Source organism: Paramormyrops kingsleyae, chromosome 11 (assembly GCF_048594095.1).
Source record: "Paramormyrops kingsleyae isolate MSU_618 chromosome 11, PKINGS_0.4, whole genome shotgun sequence".
Taxonomy (NCBI): Eukaryota; Metazoa; Chordata; class Actinopteri; order Osteoglossiformes; family Mormyridae; genus Paramormyrops; species Paramormyrops kingsleyae.
Window position 1 is genome coordinate 24,711,341 of NC_132807.1, and position 15,610 is coordinate 24,726,950.

At 44.0% G+C, this 15,610-nt stretch overlaps 1 protein-coding gene across 3 annotated transcripts in view; it reads right to left on the minus strand.

Moving 5' to 3' along the window:
* Positions 1 to 315: 315 nt before the first annotated feature.
* syt7b (synaptotagmin VIIb) overlaps positions 316 to 15,610 on the minus strand; it is a 96,490-nt gene continuing 81,195 nt past the window's right edge. For all 3 annotated transcript variants that reach the window (XM_072718307.1, XM_072718308.1, XM_072718309.1), the window contains one exon: positions 316 to 9,681. In XM_072718307.1, coding sequence (XP_072574408.1) covers positions 9,577 to 9,681 — 105 coding nt within the window. In that variant the 3' untranslated portion in view covers positions 316 to 9,576. The remainder of the gene's footprint in view (positions 9,682 to 15,610) is intronic.

The following is a 15,610-nucleotide window of genomic DNA, read 5'->3' on the forward strand; positions in this document are numbered from 1 at the left end:
TCTCTCTTCTGTCTATTCTGTTGGTTCAGGCTTTATTCATTCAGAACTGAAGGTTTGTCTTCTGTTATGTATCTATGTGCTTATAGAGATGAAATGTGCAAATGTCGGGATAACTGGGCACAGCTGGTGCTATGCTTGTGGTAGTGGAATGTATAGCACCTCACCTGAGTTACTGCAGTTAGCCTCCAGTTTTTATAAAAACTGTAAACACTTAGTTTCCTTGAAAATAATAACAATTATGCATCCCTAGCTAGCATGCAGAGACATGCATGCTTAAATGTCCCCAAAATCCCAATCAAAAAGGCTTCACACTCATATTGTAAAAATGATTCTTTAATGTAGAACAAAATCAGAGCTCAGCTCCATAGCGACCCCTGCTCAAGCCGCCCATCATACCCAGTCCCACCAAAAGGAAGGACTGGGGGGAAAATCAACCAATAAGATCACAGTCTGCTCGGCTAAAATAAAAAAACAGGAGAGGCGAAAAACCCAGAATGTACCATCAAAACACTGCTGGGTTGGGCTTGATGACAACACCCCTCCCCCATGCATCACACATATCCATATGCATGAATACACAGGGACACACCCATCTGGTTCTCCTAGAGCAGTGTTTCCCATCCTGGTCTTCAGGGACCCCCCAGCCGGTCAACATTTTTTCTCCCTCCCAGCTCCCTGCCAGACAGTTCACATTTTTGCTCCCTCCCAGCTCCCTGCCAGACAGTTCACATTTTTGCTCCCTCCCAGCTCCCCACTAGGGACCTGCGAGGAACCAAAAACATGGACTGTCTGCGGAACCCCAAGGACCAGGTTGGGAAACGATGTCCTAGAGTCTAGATGTCCTCCAGCCTTACAGCTGCCATCAGCTCTTCCTGCTTGAGGCACAGGTCGGTTGGAGGAAGGGCCCAAAAGTCAGGACTAGCAGCCAGCCGGGGAAAACCAGCCAAGGGACAGAAAACACCAGAAAGCCCAGCGAGAGGCAGAGGAACATGCTACCAGTGCAGACAAGGGGCAAAGGAAGGTCACGGGCATTGAAATGAAACAGAGAATTCTGTAAGGCTAGAAGCAACATCAGCCAGCTTGCTTCCCTAATGACTGCCGGCCAGTGACATTATATAGCACATCTCAACGCTTTTTATATTACATCATTTGAATGGAATGTCTCAAGATATTGGTTTTTTTTTTGGACACAAAGAATAGTCATATGGGGAAGGGGAGTTTTGTATTGCCCACCCAGCAAGAACCCATTACTCTACTGAAGCCACACAAACATCAACAATCACATACAAACACTTACAACATATAAAAGATGGCACTGGAAGTTCTAAAGGGGTGCGGGAGATGCTCTGCCCGTATGGCTGCCCCCCACCCAGTCCACAAATCAAATAAGCTCGGTGAGATAGTGGAGTGGAACACTGCCAGAAACAAATACGCAGTCTACTAAACAAAGACAAAGACAGTCTATTGAACATACACAGCCATGTGGACGGACAGACTGCTTATCCCGTGTGTGCGAGGTGGCAGGAGCCCAGCTGGAAACTGCTATGTGTCTCAAGAAACTGGGACTGTGGCCAGTCCATTTCAGAGAATGGCTGCTCTCTGTATCAACCCCCATGGGACCCATCTATAATACGACACGCACCCTTCTCCATAAAAAAAAATGAGCGAGGCAGGTGCACACACGTGTAAATATATGTGTAGGGCTACTAATGGTATGAAGCGTAGCCGGCACAGCTATCCGTGGTGATATACGTTTGGCCCTGAAGGATCTTCATTAGGATGGAAAAGATATTAGGACATTGTTCAAGCAGGCCTGTGGACGATGTGTTATCTTTAGGAATGCAACTCACCATTCATGAGTTTGAGTTCATAGAGTCAAAGCCATAACTCAATATTCAGAAGGTAAAAGTAGATTTATGTTTTAGGGGATGGTACAATGACATTTAAACCACAAGTATTTAGGAAGAGACTTAAAATATGTTTATATTACAGTACATAACTGACAGACAAAATGAAAAACATTTCTGCGGAGGTTTCTGTGTGTCCTTGATCTGAGGGAGACAATTTTTTATTTGTAGGTTGCAATAGGTCAAGCTTCTAGCCTGTGCTGATGAATGGATGGAGCCCCTCATTGGCCCCATTTGATAGCCCACACACAGTCGCACCTTTATTGGTCACTGGTTTGCACAGATGTGGCACCTGCTCCTCTAACGAGGCAAGATGCACGTTGCCTAAAGAGAACCATATGCGAAAGGGAATAAAAAAACTATATAAGAGAGTCAATATGAATATGCATGAAAAGTCTGATGTAAGTATTGCTTTTTACATGATGTACTTTTCTGAAGAAGTAATTAATGGTGAGAAAAGGAGGGAGGGAGAGGAGGAGGGAGAGAGGGCGTGTCAGCTTAGGTCAGTAGCGCTGCCCACTCGTGCAAACATGCTACCCAGCACACTGACACAATGGTAGAGGAGCTACAGGACTGGCAGAAGCACAAACCGAGTGACAGATGAACAGAAAGACAGACTGAATCCACCCTCATCACGGCGCCGCCCTCGGATCCATCGCACTCTCCTGGACGCCAGAGCTGGCCGCGTCTCTTGGTGAAACAAAACAAGAAAGGAAACAAACGATGCACCTTGGATGCTACCAGGTGACTCAAAAAGCCAAAGAAAAAGAATGTCTACTATAAAAAGGACCTTTGCCATTGGGTCTTGGAGGATACAGAAGCACGTTCCCAAAACCTGCCTTTTAACAGTTCTACTCTTCTGCTTTTGCTCTACCAAGTAAATACTATTCACCTTTACCAGGCATCTAAAATCTATACAGTACTGTCCTTTTTAAAGTTTCTTTCTTTATATATATATATATATATATTTATATATATTTATACACTGTACAAAGTTGGCATAAAATAAATAAAAATACATCAAATTAGATCTTACACATCACAATCGTGTGTTGAAAGCCAGAGCAGTCTGTTAGGCAGGTGCAGCAGTGGTTTGGAGAAGGGGAGAGAGAACTAAGCCAGCTCCTTAGGTGCCACAGAATAAACACACACATATACTTTGGATATCTTTCAGGCAATTTCTCATTGATGCTTCTTCTGTTTGCTATTTATTAATATTTCTTTGAAACTGGTCAACTGATTGCTTCGCCAAATATAAAAGATTTGCGTATAAGAATCCCTGAATGTAGCAGCACATCTGAGGTGAGCTCCCATTTTCCCACATGACATTTCTTAACCTTGCCCCTGGAAAGGGACTGATGTTTCTGCTCGTGTTTGTACTGGGTGCCACTTGCTGAAACAAACAGCACTAGTGCCAAGTCCTAAAGTGAGTAGTATGTTTCCATTTAAAGCTGAATGAATTTGCACTTAAACAGCATCCCACCCCTTTCCCTGCTGTGGTGGGCGGTAGGATCAGCCAGACTATAGCCTGCATCGAAATCTGCCACCTTCCCAGCCCTCCCCTAACATTTACAAGCCCCGCCCACCGATCAGACCTTCGCCAGATCCTGGGAGGCAGCATATGGGTGACTTGAAGGAGAGGCCATAAGAACAGCCGTACAGAGCAGCCAGCCTACCTTTAAAAGCAGAATAATTTTAGAAAGAGTCACTTTGAGCAGACTGGTGTCTGGACTTTCTGTTCTGACACCAGGGCTTGGTTTTCCACACAGAATTAGACAATTTCCATATCACTAGGGAAACAAGTATTGTAGTGGATAATAAACTGAGCTATTAATCGTCTCTCGGCAGATGCAATGTTTGCATAATGATAAATATGGGCGAACTATGCTGTCTATTCAGGTGTCCAACAGAGAGATACAGAAGTACAAAAAACACAGCCCCCTTACGGCAAACAAACACTGGGACGTTATGATTCTGCTCAGTGCGGCTGGCTTAATGACTTGTGACAGTAGTGTGATGTGCGAGAGAAGTGGTGGACCTTCTCTCCCAGCACTGGACATGCTGACTGCATCTGCTAATTGTGTGTCCCGGCAGCCGCCGTCTCGCTCACACTCTTCCCATGTGAACGGGCATGTCCATGCAGGCCTCATTCCCAGGAGGGGCCGAGCTAGGCCGGAGGCCTGAGACCTTGCGGGATAAAAATCCCAGGAGGGAGGCATGGGGCTACTGAACCCAACCTGTGGTCATGGTGAGACATCCACTGTTGAAGAGCATGCCGAACAGGCGAGACCAGCCACGGGCCCACAATGGTGCCTCGCGGCGCCCCCTGGTGGACACTGGAAAAAGTAAGCAGCATCACCTGAGAAATCCCTCAGCCTCAAACACAGAGCCCTCCAGCCTCCGTAGTACCTGATCATCCTAATCAAATGTCATGGATCAAGGCATGGTTTGGGTGCCTTGGATGTACTCCTTATGAAATATTGGTCACTTTATCAATAAATATTTAGGAATAGTTGTAGATTCGGAGGTGTAGCGCTAGGTCTCTCCCCCCAGCTCCCAACCCCACGCCATCCCTAAAAAACACAAAAACATCAAATGCCCTTATTCAAGAAGGGCTTTTATAATCATCAGCACTATCACCAGGATCAGTATTGTTTTCTTCATCATTTAGAGTGACAAAACCAAAATGTAGTATACAACAAATAGTCATCGATTCCCCTCAACAATCTGTACAGAAAAAGGTCTGGTCTCTGGTCTGACCAGGAGGAAGAACACCAACTGCACACACACACACACGCGCACACACACACAGTCATATGTAAACACAACATTATTGTTATTACTCTTGTTACTGTCATTCATATTTAAATCCTTCTTATTTCAAGCGATGCTTAATTCAACCCAATGAGGGAAGAAGTCACATCTGGATGCATCGCATGCGTAAAACAATGACTGGGCTGATCTGACAGAGGTGGAGTCTGACTGGGTGGGCGAGGCCAGAGACTACATGCCTGACAGACACGTTGGCTTGCCACTGAAAACGAACCCTGCTTAACACACTGATCCTGTCCTATCTCGCATGTCCAAAAGCAGGGGTGTAGGAACCAGGGGGACAGGGGGCATGTGTACCTCCAATATTTGGCTTCATTCATCCCTCCACAAAATGTAGACTTTTACATTTAAATTATTATGTAGTGTCTCCCCCCGTATCAAAGCCTTTCCTACGCACTTGTCCATACAAGCTGTTGACTGAAGACAGGAGAGGATCGGCAGCGAGACTGAGCCTTGCAGAAGGTTAAAGACCAAACTGTGCATTAATGACCATCCAGCAGGAGAGCACCAGGTATGACAGGTGGAACTGGTATCTGCCTGGAGTGAATGACAGACTTGGGTACAGGCTGGCAGATTTGCTGCTGAAATGGAATAAGGATTAACACAAAGTTTTGGGCTGGAAATGAACAGATCGGTTATAACTGGCTGCTGTTTCAACGGTGCTTCTCATTTCCTGACTTCCTTTCTCTCTCTCCTCCTCACCTGTCGTTTTGCCATGATCTACTTTAGAAGTTACTTTTGCCAGTCATGCACGTGTGCAGAAAACACACACGCAAATAACCTGTCAACTTGATTCATGCAAACCTGAATCAAATCAATGATTTCTGTGTATCTCAGTTTAAAGGCAGCATGTCTATTCACACAAAGAGCAATCGAGGCACCAGTTACTTGGGGGTCTTGTCATTACGCAGCCAGCATGATGCAATCACCCGGAAATACCTACGCTGGATTCTGCAGTAGACAACATTAATATACCATGGTATTTCTGTGCTGTTTTACTAGCTGGGTCCTGCCCCCTTTGCATACAGTATGGAAAAGATCTTAAAAGCAAATAGACACTGATATCTATCCATATCTGTAAGTTTTCCTTCCAACTGAACTGGCCTCCCTGAAATGTCACAGGGATCAGAAACGACACATCAGTCCAAACAGCACAATTTGTAACAGATCTGCCACAGAGGCAGTATCCCTCTGCTCTGACAGGCAGCGAAAGGCTCCACCGAGCATCTGATGAGCATGGCCATCATGTGCTATCAAACCGCTCACTGACCCGACCCAGACAGTGAGCCGCATGGGAGGAGGGGGGGGGGCACATCCACTGCTGTAGGTTAGCAGGTGAGGAAAGAGATGCCTGCATAGGACAGAACTGGCTCAGCCGCAAATTTTATCTGTTCACTGCAGCTTGTTGGGTCAGTATTTAATGTGTCCAGTAGGGAAGTCGCAGGGAGACAGTGCAGGCTTCGGTTAACCAAACCTTTGACATACAGCTGCAGAACCCCTACGAGCCTCACAGACAAGACCACTAACATAGGCTATAGGACGATTAAGGAAAACCAAAAGAAACTCAAAAAGCAAGGACTCAGGCAACGACAATAGCCATGCAACATATCACTGCAAGCCTGGTACAAACACTGCACCAGAGTCCTGTCCCTTCCTACGACGAGGACCTAATTCAAGCTATAAATGCTCACTAGATAAAAATTGAGGCCAGCACAGCTCGTCATCTGGGCACAAAGCTGTTATTCAGAGTGATTTATGCAGCAGCCAGTATTTAAAGTCTGAAGCATAGTTTTCAGTACCATCTGGCAGGCGGATGTGATGCCTACCTGTCTCACTGGTGCGCGCACATGCTCAGTAATAGCCTCCGTTTCACTGCTCTCTGCACATGCTCAGTAATAGCCTCCGTTTCACTGCTCTCTGCACATGCTCAGTAATAGCCTCCGTTTCACTGCTCTCTGCACATGCTCAGTAATAGCCTCCGTTTCACTGCTCTCTGCACATGCTCAGTAATAGCCTCCGTTTCACTGCTCTCTGCACGTGCTCAGTAGCATTCCATGTTCTTCCTGATCTGTGAACATGCTCAGTAGCTCCTCCACCCACTTATGCCTGTAGGCATTTGCTCTAGCAAGAGCAGCAATGCATCCTTGTGCCGCTCTTCCATCTCGAGTCATTAAGAATCCATGGGTTCTGGGTTTGACAGTCCAGCTGTTTACTAATTATCATTTTCTATATTTGTAGTAATTTAGGTCATATTGTATTTGGTAAAGCATATAACTTTACTATTATATCAACACATATAAACAGCAAAGGCTTTGACTGCCTTTTGCGATTAGTTTTTTTCATGCACGATAACTAGTGCAGTTGTTATTTATACAATAGCCATTATTTACACCATTTTAAGTGTTGAGTGTTGCCAGTGGAAGGTCTATTGGCCCACAGAAAATAAGTTATTGATCTTTTCAGTGACAGGTGCCTCCCAAACCTGCCCACAATGCAACTGGCTTTCCCCTGGGAAGAGCACAGCTGCACCATCCCCAACGCCCCGCCACGTTCACTCCCCATCTCCGCTCCACAACAGCATTTCTGTTATATAACTGGCATTGTCACTCAGTGTCTCCTGCTCTACTTCCAGCTGTGGGAGGTGCTCAGTTTTCATTAAATGAGCCGGCCGTCCTCTGAAGCAGCACAACTGCACAAAAAACTCAGGGTGCCCTTTGTACAGCACCAGCACCAGTGTAAAGCCCTCACTAAACTAGCCGATAATAAACTTCCCCATTTTTGACACCTCTACGGCAGTGACAGAGCAGAGAGCTTACAGTTCCCCCGGCAACATGGCCACAATGCTCTGGGTGTAATAGACTTAGTGGTGCTGCCAACACAGTTAAGTCACACACATGCCATCAAGCCTTAGTCACTCTGGCAAGCATGTGGCCCGCTGGCCCTGCTGCCCTGGCATGACTCTATAAAGAGCGAGTCACTAGCTGCTTTCTGCATCTCTATAAGCAGGCCGCAGCCAAAGCCAACAGAGACAGGTCCTCCGCCCCAACAGACTCCGCCCCAACAGACTCCGCCTCCACAGGGATGCTGGCCCGCTGTAATGCCCTCCCTTAAAAATGTGTAACGATTGCATTTCAGCATCAGTCTTATTATTATTACTATTATTATTTTCCAAAAAGTGCAGCTCAAACTCAACCACAGTCCCTCACCTCTAAATGTGAGGGGATTTCGTTGAGTAAATACAAGAAAGAGGAAGAAGAAGCATGAGAAAAGATGAAGGATGCAAGGGGAGGAGTTAGATAAAAAGGGGCAGAAGAAGGAACGAGGCCAGAGGACCTCATGAGCACACTTTACACGCTTTATTTTTTTACACGCTTAGGCAGGCTCACACACGCACACACCAACACACACACGCGGGCACTCGTCAGCGCAGATCGGGGGGGGGTTGAGAGGAGTCCTCAACAGCTAAAGGGTTCCTGCAGGAGTGCGGCCCCCAGCTGCAGGTACGGAGATCACATAAACACAGGGCAACTCGAACCACTGACGCCCTCATACATACACACACAGTGTGGCTAAAAAATGGGATTTTTGCATCTAGTTATCACTGGAGTCTGGAAGAACGCTTTGATAAGTTATTTTTTATCATTTGTTTTGTATCGAGGAAAAAAACAACATGCGTTGACCATTGTTGATTTTGTTTTCCTTCCTTCTGGTATGGAACGGCCTGGAACGGCCTGGAACAGCCTGGAACGGCCTGGAACGGCCTGCTCTGTATACGTCTGTCATTCTTGTTTCATTCCAGTTCAGTTTGTTTCATCTTTTGTGTTTTTTTTTTTGATTCTACTTTGTTGGAGATACACACAGCACCTACGTCACACAAAGACGACAAGGGATCCAGAGAAGGGGAAGAGTCACCATTACTATGCCAGCGACTGGAGACAGAAAGAAAGAGATTGAAAGGGAAAGGAACCCATCAGGGCTCGCTCAGTTACGAGTCCATGTCCCATCCCTTTGTCTCCAGGTCACTCATTAGTGGCATTTGTTTTTTTGTTTTTTTGTTTGTTTTTTTTGTTTTTTTTGGGCTGTGCCATCTTCATGATACTTTTCTGTTACTTTCTGTTTGTATAGTTAAACAGAGAAAGACACAGATCTAAGGAATGTGAGCAGACATGGGAGCGTGCAAATAGAAGCCTCCCGAACACACACGCGGCGGGGTGGCGGGGAAACGGGGAGAGTAGGGGGCGATGACTCCATAAAAAGGGGACTAAATCAAACTCAGGAAGGGCATCCTTCACCAGCCAATGGTGGCAAGACATGGCAGCAGGTAGGAACAGTAACTCCAGGGACCTGAAGAGAGGCCAAAAGCAGGGTGCCTCACTGTCTTACCACCACAACGTCTTGTGGGGCAGCTGTTTACTTAAACATGATTGTAGTATTAGAGCATTTTACTGTACAAATGGTATTATTGTAAGGGGCTGCCAAGTAAATGGCAAGGATATTTTACAGAGTACAATGTACAAAACAAGATGGGGACACTGAAAAAAAAAACATACTTCCACAACAGTACAAGTACAGCCTGACGATCGGACGACTGGAAACAGCAGAACCATTGGCTGAAGGAGACCTGGAGATGATCCAAAAGACTAAAGATGAGAAGGGAGAGATGAACAAGGAGATGGGATAGAAAGAGAGGAGAGCAGAGAGTCTGAAGGATGGCTAATTGTACCCGTGTTTCGCAGCCTGACTGCGAGTCAGTCTTGTGCATAAGGACAGGGTTAGAGAAACGGGAGCAGGGCACGTAAAGGGCAATGGGGTGATGGGTCAGGGAAGAGGGGGGCATTCAGGCCTTGAGGGCATGCCACTGGGCCACTGCAGTACGTGGGTGTCCCATCATATCCTTCCAATGCTTGACCTCCGCAGGACCACTCTTCCAAGACAGGTAGATCTGATGGAGGAAAAGAAAGAAAGATTCCATAAAAAGCATCCTGCAAATACACCTAAAAAACAGGAGCCACATTTTCAGCACTTTAAGCAGAACCTGTTTCTATTGGAAAAAAAATAATAATTTTTTAGAATTTTTTGCAAATATTCTTTACTCATGACACACATATACACATGAATTCCATTAAGGGATAAACATTTAAAAATAATGCCTGTCTTTTTGTGCTATGATCTATAGTACAATTGTGCTTTAAAAAAAATCAATAAATAAGCTGCAGTTATCCAAGATTGCTGTCACTTAAGTCAGCCTTTTTCAATTGCAAAAGAAGAACTAGCAAAAGTGGAGATGTTTTATTGACTGGCTTTTCTGTATAGCATCAGTCAGCATTGGTTCCACCCCATATAAAAATGTCCATCCATCCATCCATCCATCTCCCAACTCATCCTACTAAGGATGGCAGGGAAGCCTGAAGCCTTTCCCATGCAACACAGGGAACAATTCTGGGTTACACCTTGGATGGAAAGTAATGAAATCCATCAATGTAAAATTCACCAGATTTGCATAGTTCTAGGAAAACACTCAGATCAAAGTAAATCATTGTTTAAATAATTTATGAAGTATGGCAGGTTGTGGAATGAACTTTTGCAGGACAGATGAACAAGACTGCATGATTTAATGAAAGCCAAATTCTTTTAATAATCAATAACCTAGAGAGAGGACTGTGATTCTGCCCAGGGTGTACCCTTGCATTGTGCTCTGTGCTGCCTGGTCTCCAGGCCGACTCACAACCCTGAATCCTACCAGCAGTCAGAAAAATGATAGATAGAAATCAAATTCGAACTGCACCTAACAGGTGCTTTAGTAGTCGTTATACAACAGTTGGACAAGAGGTGTTCTCAGAGTATAATTGCACTTGGACATTTCACATCAGCCGTATCACTGCACTGTATCTAAAAAGCGTTACATATGCCTCATTCCCACCAACACAGAGCTGGTGCTGGGCTGATGCTCGCAGGGGAACTTGCCCGCATTTCCACTGGTTTCAGAAATGAATGTAGGTGGAAATGAAAGTAAAGTAAGGGTTCCTGTGTATTACGTTTTGTTGAACTATTTTGATCTGTTTCGGATTTTAAGCTTTTGTAAGCTGCCAAAACCGTAAAAAAGGTTTCAGAGTATGACTGGTTGCGCCCTGTCTCTACTGCCTGCATCCACTTTTGTCACCTTAAAAGCTCCCCGTCTGTGTGTGTGTTTATTCTTGATTCTTGCTCGTTGTTTTACATTTTAAGGATCGCGCAATAAAAGAGTCTGCTAATAAATGAACTTTGCTGTCTGCCTCATGATCTCTTCAGCACTCGAGCACCATAATATTCTATTTATGAGACCTGCGGCATGGTTTTAATTTACAAGGGAAAGTTATTCCGCTAATAAGCTGCCTAGTTGTTTCACTGCTGGCACTAGTGATATTAGACTAATCTATATCTGTTATGGATTGAATTTTCCGGGTATGCGGAAGGTTTTGGACACGTCCCATTTTCGCTGACGTCAATTTTGCGGTTGTACTCCAATATATAACAATTGTGACAAAATATAACTTAGTACAAAAAATCCTTTAAGAAAGACAACAAAAGGATCAATCCTCCAGCTCCTTCAATGCCCTCAAATCTACCCTAACCCTAAATAAACCTCACTGAGGTGATCACGGGGATGGAAAACTTATTGTAGTATCTAGGTGTTTTCACTGAGGAGAGTTAAAAGAAAGGACTAGCTAGTACTTTCAACAGTACTACATACTTCTGTGCAGTACCACGTATGACCCCCTTTTGTTTCTCGAATTACTTCAAAGTTTGGCATCCCTTTTGAATTGGATCTTCAAAGATGTCTTTCTGCACACTGTTGTTGAACTGAGCTGTTGTTTTTGCATTCGTGGCCATTCTCCTCTGACCGCTCTCATTAACAAGGTGTTTTCGACAGTAGAACTGCTGCTGACTGGATGTTTTTTGTTTATTGCAATATTCTCAGTAAACTCTAGACACCGTAATAAGTACGAATCCCAGGAGGATGACTATTCCTGAAATCCGGGAACCGCCATGTGTGGCAGCATCACACCACATCTAAAATTACTTGGATCACATGGCTTAGCTGATCTAATACTTAGCCACACAGTAAGCGAACCTCGACCATGCCTTTATGCCGTACATGTGCTGTTGTAGCTATATGATTGTTTGGAGGAATAGGCTGAATGTACAGTGCCTATAGAAAATCATCACACCCTGTCATTTTTTTCCAGCTGTAATTACACATTATGACCCCCAACAGCAAAGTGAAAATAACATTTAAAAAAATTCTGAACAATTTTTATAGTTTAACTAGAAAATATGCTGTCAGAATTACAACAGTGTATTCCTCGGACAGCCCCGTCTCCCCCCTGCATCTAATCCCTACTCATCCCACACACACCCCAAATTCTACAATGTCTAAAATTACTGGATGGATCAATTGCAAATGTGAAAACTAATAAATGTTTTTATCTAAATGGTTTGAGTCTTTGTCATGACACATAACTCTGAAACTCCGAAACCTATTCCTTTATTGCACATTCCACTTACATACCAATTTGCACAATATGTCCCCACCAGTTAGGTGGTTAACTGTATTTCTTAGTGTATGTCTTGAATTAATGTTATGAATTAAGTTATGCTCACACAGGATGGAGTTAAGTGCTCAAATACTATGGGTTTTAGGGTACTTAATTTACTTTGTCAAATCTTTCAAATAATGCATAATATGCCTTCCATTCCTTATTCTGCTAGACCACCCACTTGTCCAAACAAAGTTTCAACCAAGTCTACAGTGGAAATTAGGGGTTATAGTCATCTAATACCTAATATTGTGGATGGTAATAATCAATACAAGTGTATATCATGTAGCCCATATCTTTATAACAATACATAATATGTTTCAAATTGTGGTGTGGTGATTGGCATTGTTGCCTCGTGACTCTGGGACCTGAGTTCCATGTGTGTGGAGTTTGCATGTTCTCCCCTGTGTCGCTGTACGGTTTCCCCCCACAGTCCAAGAACATGCTGAGGCTAATTTGAGTTGCCAAATTGCCCATAGGTGTGAATGGTGTGTGAGAGTGTGCCATGTGATGGGTTAGTGCCCTGCGATGGGTTAGTGCCCTGTGATTGGTTAGTGCCATGTGATGGGTTAGTGCCCTGTGATGGGTTAGTGCCCTGTGATGGGTTAGTGCCCTGGGATGGGTCAGTGCCATGTGATGGGTTAGTGCCCTGCGATTGGTTAGTGCCATGTGATGGGTTAGTGCCCTGCGATTGGTTAGTGCCCTGGGATGGGTCAGTGCCTCGTCCTGGGATGTTCTCTGTCTTGTACTCATAGGTTCTGGACACCCTTCAACCCTGAACAGGATATGTGGCTCCAGGAGATGATTGGATAGAAGACTCAGATTCCAAATTTATTCCCCTGCACTTTAAAGGACAAAAACTATTCTTTGTCGTCATTTAGTTACCATTTACATTAAAAAGCATCAGGTAGATTTTTATGAATTTATCTTTTATTTTAATTCGCCAACAACTCATTTACAACTAACATTTGTGCACTTCATAACTATACGGGGGGGCAAGTTTCACAGAATGAAAATTCTGTAGTATAACGAAAATACTGCCATGTTACTGCGCAAGCCTGCACTACACCTCTCCAAAAAAACCCTTAAAGCCCAACTTAAATTAAATTCCCCCAGTATAATTTTGGCGCGGTCCCCACAATTAGTTTCGCTGACTGGCTACCAGGCTGCTACCAATAAAACGTGCCGAGCGGGAATGCTGGCAAGGAAAGAAATTATAAACTTTATTTCAGAATATTCAGAAAATCATATCCTGACCCAAAGTCACTGACCTGTACAATACTCCTGGGAAGTTTGGAAATGCCCCCTTTCCACCTACCACTGCTGTGCCAATTTTGGGGCAATGTGTCTCAAAATTTATACAGATCCAGATCTTCACCCATGCAATGTGTGGGCAAAGTTTGGAAAATATCCAACAAATAATTTTTGACCTATCATGCACAGAATTAAGTGTCTGAGGCTGCCCTTCTCATTGCTATCACTATGTGACACTGCTTCCATTTTGCTGCAATTTGTGTCAAAGTTTGATCAGGTCTAGATCTTCACCCTTACAACATGTCTGCAAAGGTTGACAGAGAGCAGTCAAACAGTTTTTGAACAATGGCAGTAATGGGATCAAGTGTCTGAAACTGCTCTTTTTTGCTATCACTATGAGGGACTGCTTCAATTTTTGGGGCAATCTGTCTCAAAATTAAAGCATTTCCAGTTTGTCACCCAAACAATGTGTTTGCAAAATACTTTCAGAGTTACTGTTCTTTTTAAGCCGTAATAAGATCCATCAAATACGTTATGACATAAGACATTCACAAGGTCAAATGTCATCTGCTTTCACCCTTCCCTTTGTTGTCACTAAGCAACATTGCCTCAATTTTGAGGCGATTTGTTGCAAAATTTGACCATTTCCAGTCGTTCACCCATACAATGTGTCTGCAAAGTGGGAGAATGATCCTTCAAAAAATTTTTTAGTTATTATACTAACAGGCATTAAAACTGCCCTTTTCTTTGTTATCACTGTGCAGTGCTGCTTCTGTTTTGGTGCAGTCCATCTCAAAATATGATCAGTTCCACATCCTCACCCAGTGGCAAGTTTGAAAAAGACCGGTCAAATACTTTTTAAGTTCTTGTCCTTACGAGAAAGTTATCAGTCCCCAAGCCATCTGGGGGACTACAGTTAGTGAAATACCTGGTTTAGACAAATTATCACTTCCTTCCAAGTGACCTATACAAACTTGCTCAAGTATCAGATCACCCACCAGGCCGGTTGGAGTCCACCTAACATCAACTGAAGTGGTTTTTATTACTTCATAATTAAACCATCTCTTCCTCGAGGATTCCACTATTAGCAGTGCATGGCAACACAAAGAATTCAACACGGTCGGCTTCCAAAAGCACTTCAGTATAAAGTTGTGGAAAGCACAAGTTAGGAGAAGGATATAAAAAAAAGATTCAAAGGCTTTGACAATCCATCTGAATACCGTTCAGAGCATTATCAAAATGTGGAAAGCAGATGGTACCATCAGTACCTTGCCCAGATCGGGCTGACCGTCTAAACTAGATCAGGAGGATACTGATTTGGGAAGCCACCGAGTAGCCAATGGGAACTTTGAAGGACTTACAAGTCTTTAGGGCTGACATTTGTCAGTCTGTGCATTTGACAACAATCTTTGCACAAAGCTGGCTTGCATGGCAGTGTGGCAAGAAAGAAGCCTTTTCTGAAAAAGTGCCATACTGAGTGTCGTTGACACTATGCAAAAAAAAAAAAAAAAAAACTTGGAAGATTCCAATGCCATGTGGTAAAAGGTTTTATGGTCAGATGAGACTAAGGCTGAACTTTTTGGAATTAACTCCAAGTGCTATGTCTGGCGGAAAAGCAAACACAGCACACCGCCCAAAACAAACTACACCTACTGTGAAGCATGACACTGGCAACATTATGTTGTGGGGGTGTTTCTCTTCAGCAGAGACTGGGCACTTGGTCAGGATTGAAGGGAAAATGGATACTGCCAAGTGCACCCAAAATTTTGAGGAAAATATGTGGCCCTCTGCTAGACAGCAGAAGATGGGAATGTGGTTCAACTTCCAGCAGAATAATGACTCTAAACATGCCTCCAAAACAAACAATATGGTGGCTTAAGGACAGGAAAGTAAAAGTCCTTGAACGGCCAAGTCAAAGACCAGACCCAAATGTGATCTGTGGATGGACTTGGAGAGCAGTCCTTTGTCACTCACCACATGATTTGACCGAACATGAATCATTATGCAAGGAAGAACGAGCAAATATCAGAAGCTGACACA